Below are 15403 nucleotides of genomic sequence, written 5' to 3' on the forward strand. Positions count from 1 at the left end.
TTTGCATTATAGCACATCTTTGCTGTCCAATAATGTAGCCACTGACTTTTAACTTTGTTTAATTTAAATTTAAACTTAAAACAGCAACATGGCTAGTGACTGTCATAGTGTCAATGCAGTTTTTTTAGGAAGTTCTTTTCTTTTGCTCCACTATCCTCTGCCCCACCAGCACATGAAATTTTGGGATCAGAGATTGTTCAGTGTTATACTTTTAAAATGTCTTGCTTATGGTAGAAGCACAAATAATTTTACTTCGTGGAGCCCAACACAAGGGCTTGAACTCATGACCCTGATATCAAGCCCTGAGCTGAGATCAGCAGTCAGACACTTAACCGACTGAGCCACCCAGGCACCCTTAAGCTCAAATGTTTTTAGCAGTGTATTCAGTTTAGCAAATAATTATTGAATTTTATCATCTGGTCACTATGTTAGGTGGGAAGAGAGAGATAAGAAAACAGTCCCTGCTGCTCTCAGATTGTTCATAGTCTAGAGGTATGAACAAATTACAATGTGGTGTAATAATATAAGTGAAGTTGTAGTTATCCACTGAGCTGTGAAATGTTGGGGCCTAGAACAGTACCTGAGGAATAGTAGGTGTTAAGTACATTTTATTAAATGAATAAATTCTAGTCCCAGCTCTGCCATTTATTGGCTTTTGACTTCCAGTTGCTTTGAGTCTTTGAGTAAGACTTGAGCCTTAGTTTCCTTATCTGTGAAATGGGAATGATGTGCATATTTTCGAGATTCTTGATTGGCAGGATCATGTCTTACTTCTCCTTGAATCCATTTTTGCCTATAATATTGTGGATATTTAGTAACTTTTGAATGAATCTATAATCCCAACAAGATAAAGGGTGTGAAAGCACTTTAATTTGTGGATTTAGATTATTGTCATACACCGTTGATTGGTGATAACTTATTTGAAAATTCTAGAAAGGGAATTCAGATCCCCCAAAGATAAAGGGGACCTTTTATTTTGACATTTTTGGGCTGTAGCTGTCCTCTGATGGTTTATAATTTTCACCTCTTTATGGTCAGTGGGAGTTGTAAAAGAAATTAAGGTTGAACAGTACATTTGGGAGAGTATTTTTAAGGGAACAATAATAGGCTACCTCTGTTTGTTTGTGTTTTATATATGGTGATTGAGATGCTAGCTCTTTCTAGGTTGTCACAATTTCTTTTCTTCTTTTACTAGCAGACACTTGGATGGGATTCAGTCCGTTTAAGTGTCCTGTTGGGTTTACTGAACATGATGATGGACTTGATATGCCCTTTGGTCATTTATGGCTTCATGTCAGAAATCCAGGCACAAACTGCTCTGAAGAGCTCCCTTCCATGTAGACGGACAAGCAAAGCATTTTCATTATTTCTGTTCATTTTGGAGCATATGCTGGAGCAGAATTAGATGTGTTTCTACTACTTGTAGATGAGACCATCTTTTTTTTTTTTTTTAATTTTTTTTTTAAAGATTTTATTTATTTGATAGAGACACAGCGAGAGAGGGAACACAAGCAGGGGGAGTGGGAGAGGGAGAAGCAGGCTTCCCGCTGAGCAGGGAGCCCGATGCGGGGCTCGATCCCAGGACCCTGGGACCATGACCTGAGCCGAAGGCAGATGCTTAATGACTGAGCCACCCAGGCGCCCCTTTCTTTTTTTTTTAATTGAAAAGATAACACAGATCAATAATAAAAATTGGAGAAATATCAATATGTTGTAGAAGACGCTACAGACTCATATTTGAATTGCAGTTCTTTATTAGCTTTGTGATCTTGCACAATGTATTTATCATTTACTGTATTTCCTCATGTGAACCTACATCACAGGGTTGATATAAAGATTAAATGAATGGGTGGATGTACTGTATTTAGTGAGGTATCCAGCACAGAGTGAGGGGGCCTCAAATGTGTTATTTGGTGCCCTCTACCTTATCCACTTAATCCAACTGTGGGTGGTTTATGTGGGTAGCAGTGAAATACCTTCCAAGAATATAGACTGTCCGAGAATGCAACTGGTGATGAATCCCCCATACAGAGTATGGGATTAGCCATAGATAGAAATATACCAGGTAGGGGCGCCTGGGTGGCTCAGTCGTTAAGCGTCTGCCTTCGGCTCAGGTCATGATCCCAGGGTCCTGGGATCGAGTCCCACATCGGGCTCCCTGTTGGGCAGGAAGCCTGCTTCTCGCTCTCCCACTCCCCCTGCTTGTGTTCCTGCTCTCGCTATCTCTCTCTCTGTCAAATAAATAAATAAAAAATCTTTAAAAAAAAAAAAAAAAAAGAAGAAATATACCAGGTAATCGCCTGTAACTCTGTGACTAAAGAGATGAGAGCACTCTTGAGACGGTAACAAGCTAATCTGGGTGTGATTCCAGAGGAAAGGGATTGGAATGAAATTATAATTTAGGAGACTGAAATCTAATTGACTGTATCATTCTATCTAGGGGGAGATTATGTGAACAGGGTGGGTTGTCAGGCTGGAACATAGTAAAAGAAAGCCTGAAAATCTGAAGTTGGCAGTGTTTGTCTTGCCTTTATTGAGAGCAGAAATGAATCTGATGCTAGGAACTAGAGAGAGATGGATTCTTTTATGAGGAAGTGATAGTCCATTAAACCTGTGGACTGGAAACCTATCTTAAATCATGTGTCTCCGTTTTGTTCTGATTCTGTGTTGAAGCAATTTCTGATCACTTATCCAATTTTTTAGGTATTTGATACCTAAAAACAGTGAGTAGGGAACAGTGAGTAGTCTATTAGGCAAGGACTGGGAATTTTAAAAAGTATCCTTGGGACGCCTGGGTGGCTCAGTTGGTTAAGCGTCTGCCTTTGGCTCACATCATGATCCCAGGGTTCTGGGATTGATTCCCACATCATGCTCCTTGCTCGGCAAGGAGCCTGCTTCTCCCTCTGCCTGCCACTCCCTCTTCTTGTGTGTGTGCATGCACTCTCTCTCTCTCACAAAGAAAGAAATAAATCTTTAAAAAAAAAAGTATATCCTCTGTCGTAAATTAATTAATTGGTGAATTGTGTCTGTCCCTGTACCAATTACTATATTGACCATCAGATCAATATATTTTATTTTATTTATTTATTTTAAAAGATTTTATTTATTTGAGAGAGAGTGCGTATGCATGTGAGAGCGCAAATGGAAGGGGGAGGGGTAGAGGGAGAGGGAGAAGCAGACTCCCCACTGAGCAGGGAGCTCCACGCAGGCTCGATCCCAGGACCCTGGGATCATGACCTGAGCTGAAGGCAGATGCCTGACCGACTGAGCCACCCAGGTGCCCCTGGTTAATGTATTTTAGTATGTAAGTTTACATTTGCAGATTCCTACATATATTTGTATCTTCAGTTCATATGCCTCCTCTGAGCTATGGACTCAAATATCCAACTGCCCACCTGACATTTGCCTTCAAGGCTGAGGGCTAGACCATTTCCCTTATTTAATTCACCCTGTAAGCTAAGGTCTTTGGTAATAAGCCATTAATGTCTCAACTATAAAAATCTTGCACCCTGGCATAACTATTTTTATATTCTCTTTTGGTCTGTTCTATATGAGACATAGTTTTAGCTCAGTTGTAGTGTACATATCATTTTCTATTTCGCTTTTAAGATACTTTTATGATTAAAAATATTGCATGCATATTATAGAAAAATAAGGGGAAAGATTCCAAAGGAATTATATGATACTACTACCACACAGATAGGCACTATCAACATTTTGGTATATTTTTTATAAGTCACATGTACATAAAACTTAACGTTGAGTTTAACTTTATACTCTGTATATATGTATTTTATAGCTTTTTACACTTAATGAGCCTTAAACATTTCTCCATCTTTTCACGTACTTTTGTAAACATTTAAACATTAGTCTGTCATCAGTTGTACCACATGATCATTTAAAAGTTCCAGTTTTTCACTACTAATAATGCCATATTGAACCAGGAATGATGCCCAGACCAAAGAATATCCTACTTTGAGATCAGGTGGGAGGACAAATGGTTAATGCCATTATTTCCTTGTTTGTGGTACAGACCTTTTGTTTCAGGATAGAAAAGAAATTCAAGTATTATTAGATTCAACGTTAATTTCCTTCATAACTTTCATTAGCAGTAGAGGAAAGAAGTTTGAATGAGAGGACAGTTGCAGCCAAAAAATGCCAAAGTGCAAGGTTTCCCTTTCCTTTAGGGCATCTGAATTTCCTCTTCAGACTTTTAGGCTGCTCTGCCCGTTACACCATCCTGGGGGCGGGGGGGTTGCCCACAGCTTCGCAGGTTTTATCCAATTTGGAGATTACATGATGTGGTCTAAGATTAAAAACACAGGTTTTATGATGTATGTAACACATTTTGGAGGCCCCAGAGTTATTCATAGAGATAGGCTGTCAACCTCCAGAATGAGCTGCAGTAGGTATGTGAGCCCCAGTGACCCTGGTCAGAGCAAGCAGTGATTTCCAACAGGAGCTCCAAGCAGAGGGCAGATACTTCTCATCACAGATACGTGCCTGCTGTGCTGATGTCTTTGTGGATGCACGCATGTAAGAGCGAGCTTGAGAGAGAGAATACAGGCTCATCATTCCCCCACGCAATTTAAGGGAGGGCAGGTATTTTAGATGTAACTCTTTGACTTAATCATTTTTCTCTAGTTTACATTCCTGGTTTATGTTCATTCAAAATAATTGTATGTTGTATTTGTTTTCCCCAGAATAGAGGTAATTTTCTCTATTATTGAAACACTTGAAAATAAAAAAATTAACGTGTAATCCTGTACCCTAGGATAACCATTGTTACAGCATTTTGGATCATTCTTTCTGATTTTTAAAGTCTTTTTTTAAAATTTAAATTCAGTTAGCCAACATACAGTACATCATTAGTTTCAGATGTAGAGTTCAGTAATTCATCTGTTGCATATAACACCCAGTGCTCTTCACAAGTGCCCTCCTTAATGCCTGTCACTCAGTTACCTCAACCCCCACCCACCTCCCCTAAAGTCTTTTTTAAGCATTTGTAATCATACTGTATACAATTTTTTTGTAAAGATTTTATTTATTAGAGAGACAGAACATGAGGGTGGGGGGAGAGGGGGAGAGGGAGAAGCAGACTCCCCGCTGAGCAGGGAGGATGACACAGGGCTCAGTCCCAAGACCCTGGGATCATGACCTGAGTGGAAGGCAGACACTCAACCAACTGAGCCACCCAGGCACCCCCCCCCCTTTTTTTAAAGATTTTATTGAGAGAGAGAGAACGGGGGGGGGGAGGGGCAGAGGGAGAGGGATACCGCATATAATTTTCTGTTGTACTTTTGTTATTTACATGAGAAAATGCTGGTTGTCTTCAGTGCTTGACACAGAGTAGGCAGTCAAATATTTACTAAAGAATGAATTATGGACATATTCTTATATAATCTTTTGAGCATCGTTTTTTAAAAAATTCTTTAGAAGATTTTATTTATTTGAGAGAGCGAGCAAGAGAGAGCACGAGTGGGGTGGGTGGGTGGGGCGGCGGGCGGCAGAGGGAGAAGCAGACTCCCCGCTGAGCAGGGAGCCCAACTTGGGGTTCAGTCCCAGGACCCTGAGATCATGACCTGAGCTGAAGGCAGATGCATAACGGAGTGAGCCACCCAGGTGCCCTTAGTTTGTTTCTAATTTTTTCTGTCTTCAAAATACATTGAAGGGGACAGAAACACAATTGAGAAATGTTTTGGCTATTCTCACTGTGGGGTGCAGGAAAATCTAGCTTCCCCAGGGCTATATCAGGTGCTCAGATTACAGTACCCTCAGGGCTTTGTGTCTTACCTCTGACCAACTCTTGCCACCTGGTGGTAAAGATGGGCATTGGTAAGTTTTTGTAGTTTATTATCCTGACAAATATCTTGAAAAAGATGAATTGATTTAGCTAATCACCCAATGGGGTGAAGTATCTTGATTGATTAAACATGTGTCATGTGCCCACAGTTGGGGGATATGTCAGCTTCAACCAAATCACATGGACCAGATTTATTTTAGAAAGTAGGGAAGGTGGGGCACCTGGGTGGCTCAGTCGTTAAGCGTCTGCCTTCTGCTCAGGTCATAATCCCAGGGTCCTGGGATCAAGCCCTGCATCGGGCTCCCTGCTGGGCGGGAAGCCTGCTTCTCCCTCTCCCACTTTCCCTGCTTGTGTTCCTGCTCTCTCTCTCTCTCTCTCTCTGCCAAATAAATAAATAAATAAATCTTTAAAAAAAAGAAAGAAAGAAAATAGGGAAGGTGATGTTGATTAATACTTTAATAATTTTATTCGTAAAAATCCAAAATTATCTATTAAAAGGGAAGGTGGTTCTCCCAGGAAAGGACTTTGGACAGACAGGAAAAGGACATCTATTATAAATATTTTAAAAATTATTTAATAACTAATCTATCATTTAACTTTTAATTAATTTTATTAAATATTTTTACCACTCTTGTTAGTGATTGCTAAATGATTTCTAAAATTTTACACTAGCCTTAGCAATATTTATTTTACTATGCTCTCACCCATGCATATTATTTTCTAAACATGTTGTTAATAGATTAAAAATGGCACCTTGTTTAGATTTTTTTTCACTTAACATCTATCATAATTATTTTCTGTAATTGTAATTTAATTGGCTGCTTACACTTCCATTTGATTGATTTACCATGGTTTACCAAGCTGATTTTCCAATTATTGGTCATTTAGATTGCTTATAGTTTTTTTTTAAACCTTTGTAGGTAATAATACTACAAGTTTTTTATATACCCATAGGTTTTTGGGTTTTGCCTCTGTTAAGTTTTTTCTTTTGGAAAAATTCTAATGATGATATTCTTGCATCAAGGGTATAAATATCTTGGGGCACCTGGGTGGCTCAGTCGTTGAGCGTCTGCCTTTGGCTCAGGTCATGATCTCAGGGTCCTGGGATCGAGCCCTGCATCAGGCTCCCTGCTCAGCGGGAAGCCTGCTTCTCCCTCTCCCACTCCCACTGCTTGTGTTCCCTCTCTCGCTATCTCTCTCTCTCTGTCAAATAAATAAATAAAATCTTTTTTTAAAAAAAAGGTATAAATATCTTGATGCCCTTGCTTTTAAAGACTTTCACTGACTTGTGTTTTTACTAATGTGTTGTTCTTGTATCACATGTTTGCTAACATTGAGAATTATTTTTAAACAATGTGTTGATTAAGTCCAAAAAGTGATCTCAAATTGTCTTAATTTACAGTTTTAAATTAACAGACATTTTTCAGTGAATCCTCAACTCCCATCTTTTCCTTACCTCATTACCTCATTATTTAGAGTATAAATGCCAGATATACCCTTTGCTTTATTTCATTTCTTCTTGTACCCAGGTCTGGTCCATCGAACTCACATGTCATCCTGTCGTGTGGATAAGCCCTCTGAGATAGTAGATGTCGGAGACAAAGTGTGGGTGAAGCTTATTGGTCGAGAGGTAAGGTTCTGTACAACTTCCATGTTGTTAGAAAGACTGAGGAAAAGCTGGGGAGGCAGTGTTGGTATTTTATGGTGGCGAATGTGTATATGTTGTTAACTGTGGCTGATGATCTTATTTTTGAATCCTGCCACTGTATTCTGTCCTGAATTGAAACCTTCTGGCCAGCTGTCCTGTAAACTCAGAAGGGATGTGGTGTAAACTGTAATAAGTGCGGTGCAATAAGTACATGTTTATAGAACTTTCCTCTGTGAAGTTTATGTTTCCAATTTTTATGAAGTTTCCAAGTGGTAGGTGGAAAAAAAAAAAGAACCAAAAAGAGAGAAGAAAACTTAATTTATGGGACTAGTCTTAATCATAAATTTCAAAGAATAGCTGCCTGGTACACTTCAGTTTGGACCAAAACAATAAAAAGACAGAGTTTATCGTTATTGCTCCTAATACCTGGCACCATGCAGTGTGAGGCAAGTGAGAGAGGTTTGAAGGATGCTCTTAACAGCATCTCACTTGAGGGCATGAGGGTTGTAGATGTGCGCAGCCTGTTCTTGTACCAGAGAATGGCAGGGGAGACAGGTCTGAAAGAGATACTGTTTGAGTGCTTAATATGTACTAGTCTGAGGGATATAAGAGTGAGCCAGACCTAGGTGACCTCAGCTGTTATGGAGCTTATATAGAATGTAACTGGACGAGACAAATATAAAAGTAAGCAAACATACGTATAAAATAATTGTGATTGTAATTATAATTGTAAATTGTAATAAGTGCCATAATGGGCTCAAGCAGTATCAGCGGTAGATTTAGATGAAGTGGTCAGGAATAGGCTCTCTCTGGAAATGATTTGTGAGCTGAGACCTAAAGGAAAAGGCACTGGTCATGTGAAAAGTTAGGATAAGCGTATTCCAAGCAGGGAGAATAACTAATGCAGAGACCCTGAAGTGGAAAAGGGCGTCAGGTGTTGGAGGAAGCAAAAGACCAACATGGCTAACAATTGCCTTCATGTTTAAAAATGCACTAGACCAAGTCCAAAAGGGGATCTAGTCTAGTCTGGAATGTTTGGGAAACACATTCTGGGCTCATGGATCTCTGAACCCATCATTATGCTGAACTTACATGGAAAAAACAGCTTTTCTTTTCTGCCTGGTTACCTCCACAGGCCTTGAATTTCTGACAACCATTTCTGCCTTTCCTCCCCAGAAGGACAAGAATGAGATAAAAACAATTTCCTGAAGTTATTCTGCCACAAGATCTGTTTATAATGCTCATTAGTACCCCCAGTGTTCCTAGTACAGGACCTCAGCCATTAGAGAAGCTCAGTGTTTGTTATGATGATAAAAGCTTTGATGCTTAGTTAGATAATTTTAGACCAGCAGTCTAAATGGTGTACTCTTAGCTGTTGGTGACTTTGCTTTTGTCTTTACAGATGAAAAATGATAGGATAAAAGTGTCCCTCTCCATGAAAGTTGTCAACCAAGGGACTGGGAAAGACCTCGACCCTAACAACGTTATCATTGAGTAGGTAAAAGGTTTGGAAAGGCTACAATCCTACTTCTCAAACCACAGAATGCTGTAGTGAATCAGACTGACCTAGGAACTCTACCATTTATAGTCTGATATAGATGAGTTATGTAGTCCTTGTGATCCTTGGATTTCGATAACACCATACTGCATAGAGTTCTAAGATTGGATGCTCACATGCAAAGCAGAGAAATGCTCTATCAGTGGTTTTGTTTCCTTCCCCTTATTCTTTGTCTGCCCTTTAACCAGTTAGCCAACAGGCATTCATGAAGCACCTGCTACTTGTCTCTCTCCTAGCACAGGGGCTCAAAAAAAGACCATGTGGAAGAGTAGGGTAATCTAGAAGCAGCTCCAGTAGGGTTTAATGCATCTTGGGATAACTGTGTTCTGAATATGACATCTTACTTTCACTGGCTCTTCTGACCTTTCATTTAGGAATGGAAGATTTGCTATACATGTAGGCTAATATCTAGTGATACAAGGAATTTGCTGTCTGTCTCAAAGTCTTTCTTGAATTTATGCCAGTGATTTCTGATCAGGGGTTCCTAGCTCCCTAAGGTCCCGTGAAGGGTTTCTGAACTGTTTCCAGTGTTTCAGAAAACCAACCAAAATCATGCATTTACCTTCAGGTTAACCGTGACTTTATTGTATTGCTTTTGATGTTAAAATATCACATTGTTTATCTCATGCTAATCAGGTGCTCTCAGTGGCAGTCACGTTATTATTTTATTTGTTTTTTTAAAGATTTTATTTATTTGAGAGAGAGAGAGAGCATGAGGGGGGAGAGGGTGTCAGAGGGAGAAGCAGACTCCCTGCTGAGCAGAGAGCCTGATGGCGGGGGTTATGACCTGAGCCGAAGGCAGATGCTTAACCAACTGAGCCACTCAGGTGCCTCAGTTATTGATCAATTTAAAAAACAAGAAAAAAATAAATGTTTGAGTGGGATCTTGGTGGGGAAAAGTTTGGAAACCCTTATGTTTATAGTTCTAAGCAAAATCACTCTGGATACAAAGTAATTTTACCTAAAAGGGAGGGCATTGATATTGGATACATACTTTGTGCCAGGCATTATGCAAGGCAGTTTATGTACATTTGTGTGTCTGATTCGCATAACCTCCAAAGTGGGTATTATCTCCATTTTACTTTATATTCTTAGTTTCTTTCTTTCTTTTCTTTTTTTTAAAGATTTTATTTTTTTGACAGAGCACAAGCAGGGGAAGTGACAGGCAGAGGGAGAAGCAGGCTCCCCACTGAGCAGGGAGCCCGATGCAAGGCTCAATCCCAGGACCCTAGGATCATGACCTCAGCCGGAGGCAGATGCTTAATCGACTGAGCCACCCAGGCACCCCCCCCACCCCTTTTTTTCCTAAAGATTTTATTTTTGGGCACCGGGGTGGCTCAGTCGGTCGAGCATCTGACTCTGATTTCAGCTCAGGTCATGATCTCAGGGTCCCGAGATCCAGCCCCATGTTGGGCTTCCTGCTCAGGGTGGTGTCTGCTTGTCTCCCTCTCCCCCTCTCCCTCTGCCTCTCCCCATGTGTGTACTCTTTCTCTTTCTCTCTAAAATAAGTAAATAAATCTTAAAAAAAAAAAAGATTTTATTTTTAAGCAATCTCCACACCCAATGTGGGGCTTGAGCCCACAGCTCCAAGATCAAGAGTTGCATGCTTCACTGACTGAGCCAGCCAGACATCCCTATATTCCTAGTTTCTATCTTGATGCTTGGTGATAAGTAGTTTCCCCGTGGTTAATGACAAATTATAGTGGGTCAGGGATCTGAACTAGGACATTGAAGCTAGGGCCCTTTTTACCACATGATGCTTCTAGCTGTTGCATGTGACTTAGAGTTTTTCCATATTTCCTTAGTTTCATCTCTAAATATTGACATGTTTGTAAGTCTGATTATTGACAAAACACCTTTCAGTTATAGTAGAAATGTTTTATAACTCAGAGCTCAGTAATATTATTTAAGTCTGGCATTTACTGATTATATTATAATAAATTGCTTCTGCTCCAAAGAATCCTGTGCTATGTACATATGACTCATTAAAAAGCAATGGAATTTCCCAAAGTCACCCTTGTAGGGGTAAAATGTAAGACAAGTAAAATAAAAGCTTCTTCTCTGTCTCAAAACAAGGGTAGAGAAGGGAAAGGGCTCCCTGGTTTTGGGCTGTATGGGTCTCTGTGTATAGGCTATTTCTAGTAATAACCAAGTGGCCAAACAGTAACTTTTGTTGTAAACTATTTCTAGAGCTGCATCCAGGAAAGAAGCACGATATAGTGGAATGATGAGAGGTTTTAGAGTTAGATGTAAATTAGAAAGAGTCCTAGTTCTGCTGAACACTAGTATATGACCTTGAGCAGACTCCTCTTCTCTGACTCCTCCCTCAGCTTCTTACTATCAGTTGGAGGGTATGATGCCTGTATCTCAGAAATGATGGAATGATTTAAATACAGGCTTGTTTGTAAAGAGCCAGATTAGTGTCTAGTGTATAGTAGAATCTTAGAATATGGTAGCTGCTTGTAGTTATTGTTGTAAAAGATCTCTTGGTTTTTCTTCTGTGATTATCACATCTTTTCTTTTGAAAGAATATATAAGACCTGGGAGAACAAGGGGACACAGCTCTTTCTTATCTCCCAGAGTGCCTGATGTGTAACAGTTGTTAGTTTGTGCTTTCATTTACTCATTTATTCAACAAATATTTTTTCGGTTCATATTCCATATTAGGTTCAATGGCAATACCAAGTTTTCTGTTTAAGGGCCTTACTGCCTAGTGTAATGAGATAATTATGCAGATCACTTTAATATAAGGCAAATGTAATAAATGCTAAAAGAGTAGGTTAAAGAAAGGGTTCTAGGAATTAGCTTGAAGAGGATGAGTTGATTTCAGGCCCCGATGGCTAGAAGAGAGGTGGCATTTGAGCTAGTTCTAGAAGAATGGATAAGATTTTGTCAGGCAGCAGGGGAAGGAATGGTATTCCCAACAGAAGAATGATTTAAGGAAAGGCACTAGGCAGGAAAGCCCAGGGCACATTTAGGAGTCTTGTTTTAGGAAAGAGGAGGGTACAGTCAAGTACTAGAATGTAAGACTTGAAAGGTGGTATGTTGGAGTGAGATTGTGGAGAGCTTTGACTTTGACTATCAGTCAAAGAGCGTTAATTTTTAAAAAGCCCTGGGGCACCTGGGTGGCTCAGTCAGTTAAGCATTTGCCTTCAGTTCAGGTCATGATCCCAGGGTTCTGGGATCAAGCCCCACATCGGGCTCCCTGGCTCAGCGGGGAGTCTGCTTTTCCCTCCTCCCCGCTTGTGCTCCCTCTCGCTATCTCTCTCAGATAAATAAATAAAATATATTTTTTAAAGATTTTATTTATTTATTTGACAGAGAGAGAGATAGCGAGAGCAGGAACACAAGCAGGGGGAGTGGGAGAGGGAGAAGCAGGCTTCCCGCCGAGCAGGGAGCCCGATGTGGGACTCGATCCCAGGACCCTGGGATCATGACCTGAGCCGAAGGCAGACGCTTAACGACTGAGCCACCCAGGCGCCCATAAATAAAATACTTTAAAAAAAATTTTTTAAAGCCCTTGAGGGGGGAGAGACTCCTGATCAGATTAATCTCTCCTTGTACACCATTCTCTGACCTCACCCTGTTATGCTCAGTGTCTTAGTGCTGTCTCCAGCCATCCACAGTTTGTCAGCTGCCTTTCATTTTCCATCAATATCTGTCTTACATTTCATCCCCCCAGTCCCAAAGTATTAAAGGGAATCTGTAAATGGAAAGGGGAAAAGGCGGTTTCCAGGTAGGTTTAGCCAGCATAGCATAGTCTTTTAGAAGAGTGTTTGTGGTTCAGCACTATAATTATTCATCTGTATGTCTCCCTCCACTGCTAGACTGTAAGCTCCTTGAGAAGGACCGAGTTCTGCCTTTTTGACACACTTACTCATCACTGGTACTGGTGCTTGCCAGTAAGAGTTGAACTGAACAAAAGAAAGGTTAATTCAACTATGTGCCCTGGATGGATTGGAGGAGAAAACTTGTTATTATGTAGACGCAAAGTAGCGAGACCTAAACCAGCATGGCAGTGAGCACAGAAAAGGGAGACAGGCAAGTGACACATTTGTTGAGCTGAGTATTGGGTGGGAGTTATGATTTGGCTTGTCACATGTTAGAACCCACAGAATATTGGAATTGATTATGAGGGCTTGTTTAAGCTGTAACTCATAGCCACTTGAAACTCAGCTCCACAGATAAGGATATCTGAAAGCCAGGGAGTTTGAGACTTGCTCAAGTTATATCCCCAAGATCCTGCCGTGGTTTTATTTTTTTATTTATTTTTTAAAGATTTTATTTATTTATTTGAGGGAGAGAGAGAGTGAGTACACAGAGGGAGAAGAGAAGCAGATTCCCTGCTGAGCAGGGAGCCCAATGTGGGACCCGATCCCAGGACTCTGAGACCATGACCCAAGCTGAAGGCAGACGCTTAACCGATTTGAGCCACACAGGTGCCCCTTCTCTACCCTTTTTTTTTTTTTAATTATTTTATTGTGGTGAGAACACCCAACATGAGATCTACCCTCTTAACAAATTTTTAAGTCTACAATATAGTATTGTTGACTAGGTACAATGTTGTATAGCAGAGCTCTAAAATTAATTCTTCTTGTTTAACTGAAACTTTATGCCTGTTGATAAGTAACTCCCATTTCCTTCTCTACCCACCCCCCACCTTGGTTTTTCTTACTCAAGCTTTATTTTTTGAAAGGACCCTCTCCCATGACCCATACCAGACAGTTGACCCCCTGTCCTTTGAATAAGATTATGCTAGGGCAAAACCTGGGGATTTGGGCAGACATTTTCAAAACTTAAATCATATGCTTGTCTGCACTGTCCCACTACATAGCCACTAAGTTACATATGGTTACATATGGTCATTATTACTATTTTTTAAAATTTTTATTCAGGGGCGCCTGGGTGGCTCAGTCGTTGAGCGTCTGCCTTTGGCTCAGGTCATGGTCCTAGGGGCCTGGGATCGAGCCCCGCATCAGCCTCCCTGCTCAGCGGAAGCCTGCTTCTCCCTTTCCCCCTGCTTGTGTTCCCTCTCTCCCTGTGTCTCTCTCTGTCAGAAAAATAAATCAAATTAAAAAAAAAAAAGATTTTATTCATTTATTTGTTAGAGAGCGAGAGAGAGAGACAAGCAGGGGGAGTGGCAGGCAGAGGAAGAAGAAGACTCCCCACCAAGCAAGGAGCCCTACGCGGGGCTAGATTCCAGGACCCCAGGATCACGACCCAAAAGGCAGACGCCTAACTGACTGAGCCACCCAGACATCCCTACATATGGTTATTTAAATATAAATGAAAATTAAATAAAATTTAATCCAATTCCTCAGTTACACTAACCACATTTTAAGTGCTCAGTAGCCATAGACCTAAATATTAGTCAACAGTACAGACATAAATTTATAGAACTTGTCCATCATTGCATTCTGTTGGACATTGGTATGCTAGATGGCTTACGTACTGCTCAGATACAGAAAAAAAATAAGACATAGACTTTATCTTTTTTTTTTTAAGATATATTTATTTATTTGAGAGCGAGAGCATGAGCAGGGGGAGGGGCAGAGGGAGAGGGAGAGAGAATCTCAAGCAGACTCTGTACTGAGCTTGGAGCCCGATATGGGGCTTGATCCCAAGACCCTGGGATCATGACCTGAGCCAAAATCAAGAGTCGAATGCTTAACCGACTGAGCCACCCAGGCACCCCAGACATAGTCCTTATCTTTGAAGGCCTGTTCATGGTACAGAGGGTGAGCCAAAAGGTAAACAAATCTAACAAAATGACAAGAAAGTAAAATGCTGTGGGAACACAAAAGAGTAATTAACTCTGCCTCTGGTGGCAGGGAACGTTTTAGAGAAGATACAGTGTGTGAGCTGAACTGAAGAGGGACCAGGACAGAATATGGAGTATCTTGGTCTTTTCTGTTTCCTCCCTTAAACCAGTGTATCCCATGAAACTGGTGGCTAAAATACGTGAGGTGGGTAGTTCTGTTCTGCTTTGATGTCATCCTGCATTTCTCTGGGTACTGTGGCTTTTTTGGCAAAATAGTTCTGTTTTTGCTGGACTCTATAGAGACTTGGTGAATAGTTGGAAAAGCTTAGGTGAAGTCAGAGTTCAAAGTTAAAGAGGTTCAGGTAAAGAAAAAATATTTGGGGTCAAGAGCACAGAATTTTTTTTTTTTTAAAGATTTATTTATTTGAGAGAGAGAAAGAGAGAGTGAGTGGAAGGGGCAGAGGGAGAGAGAGTATCAAGCAGAATCCCTGCTGAGTGCAGAGCCCAATGCAGGGCTCAATCCCATGGCCCCGAGGTCATGATCTGAGCCAAAACCAAGAGTTGGACGCTCAACCGACTGAGCCACCCAGAAGCCCCAAGAGCATAGGAATTTCAACAAACATTTATTTATTT

General features: G+C 40.6%; 1 protein-coding gene across 4 annotated transcripts in view; it reads left to right on the plus strand.

Annotated features, from left to right (window-relative positions):
* ZCCHC17 (zinc finger CCHC-type containing 17) overlaps positions 1-15403 on the plus strand; it is a 63907-nt gene that overhangs the window by 28553 nt on the left and 19951 nt on the right. For 3 of the 4 annotated variants that reach the window (XM_021684173.1, XM_044914462.1, XM_044914461.1), the window contains exons 4-5: positions 7333-7433; positions 8854-8945. In XM_021684173.1, coding sequence (XP_021539848.1) covers positions 7333-7433; positions 8854-8945 — 193 coding nt within the window. The remainder of the gene's footprint in view (positions 1-7332; positions 7434-8853; positions 8946-15403) is intronic. The other variant, XM_021684174.2, reaches the window with a different exon arrangement.

This window comes from Neomonachus schauinslandi, chromosome 4 (assembly GCF_002201575.2).
Source record: "Neomonachus schauinslandi chromosome 4, ASM220157v2, whole genome shotgun sequence".
Lineage (NCBI taxonomy): Eukaryota > Metazoa > Chordata > Mammalia > Carnivora > Phocidae > Neomonachus > Neomonachus schauinslandi.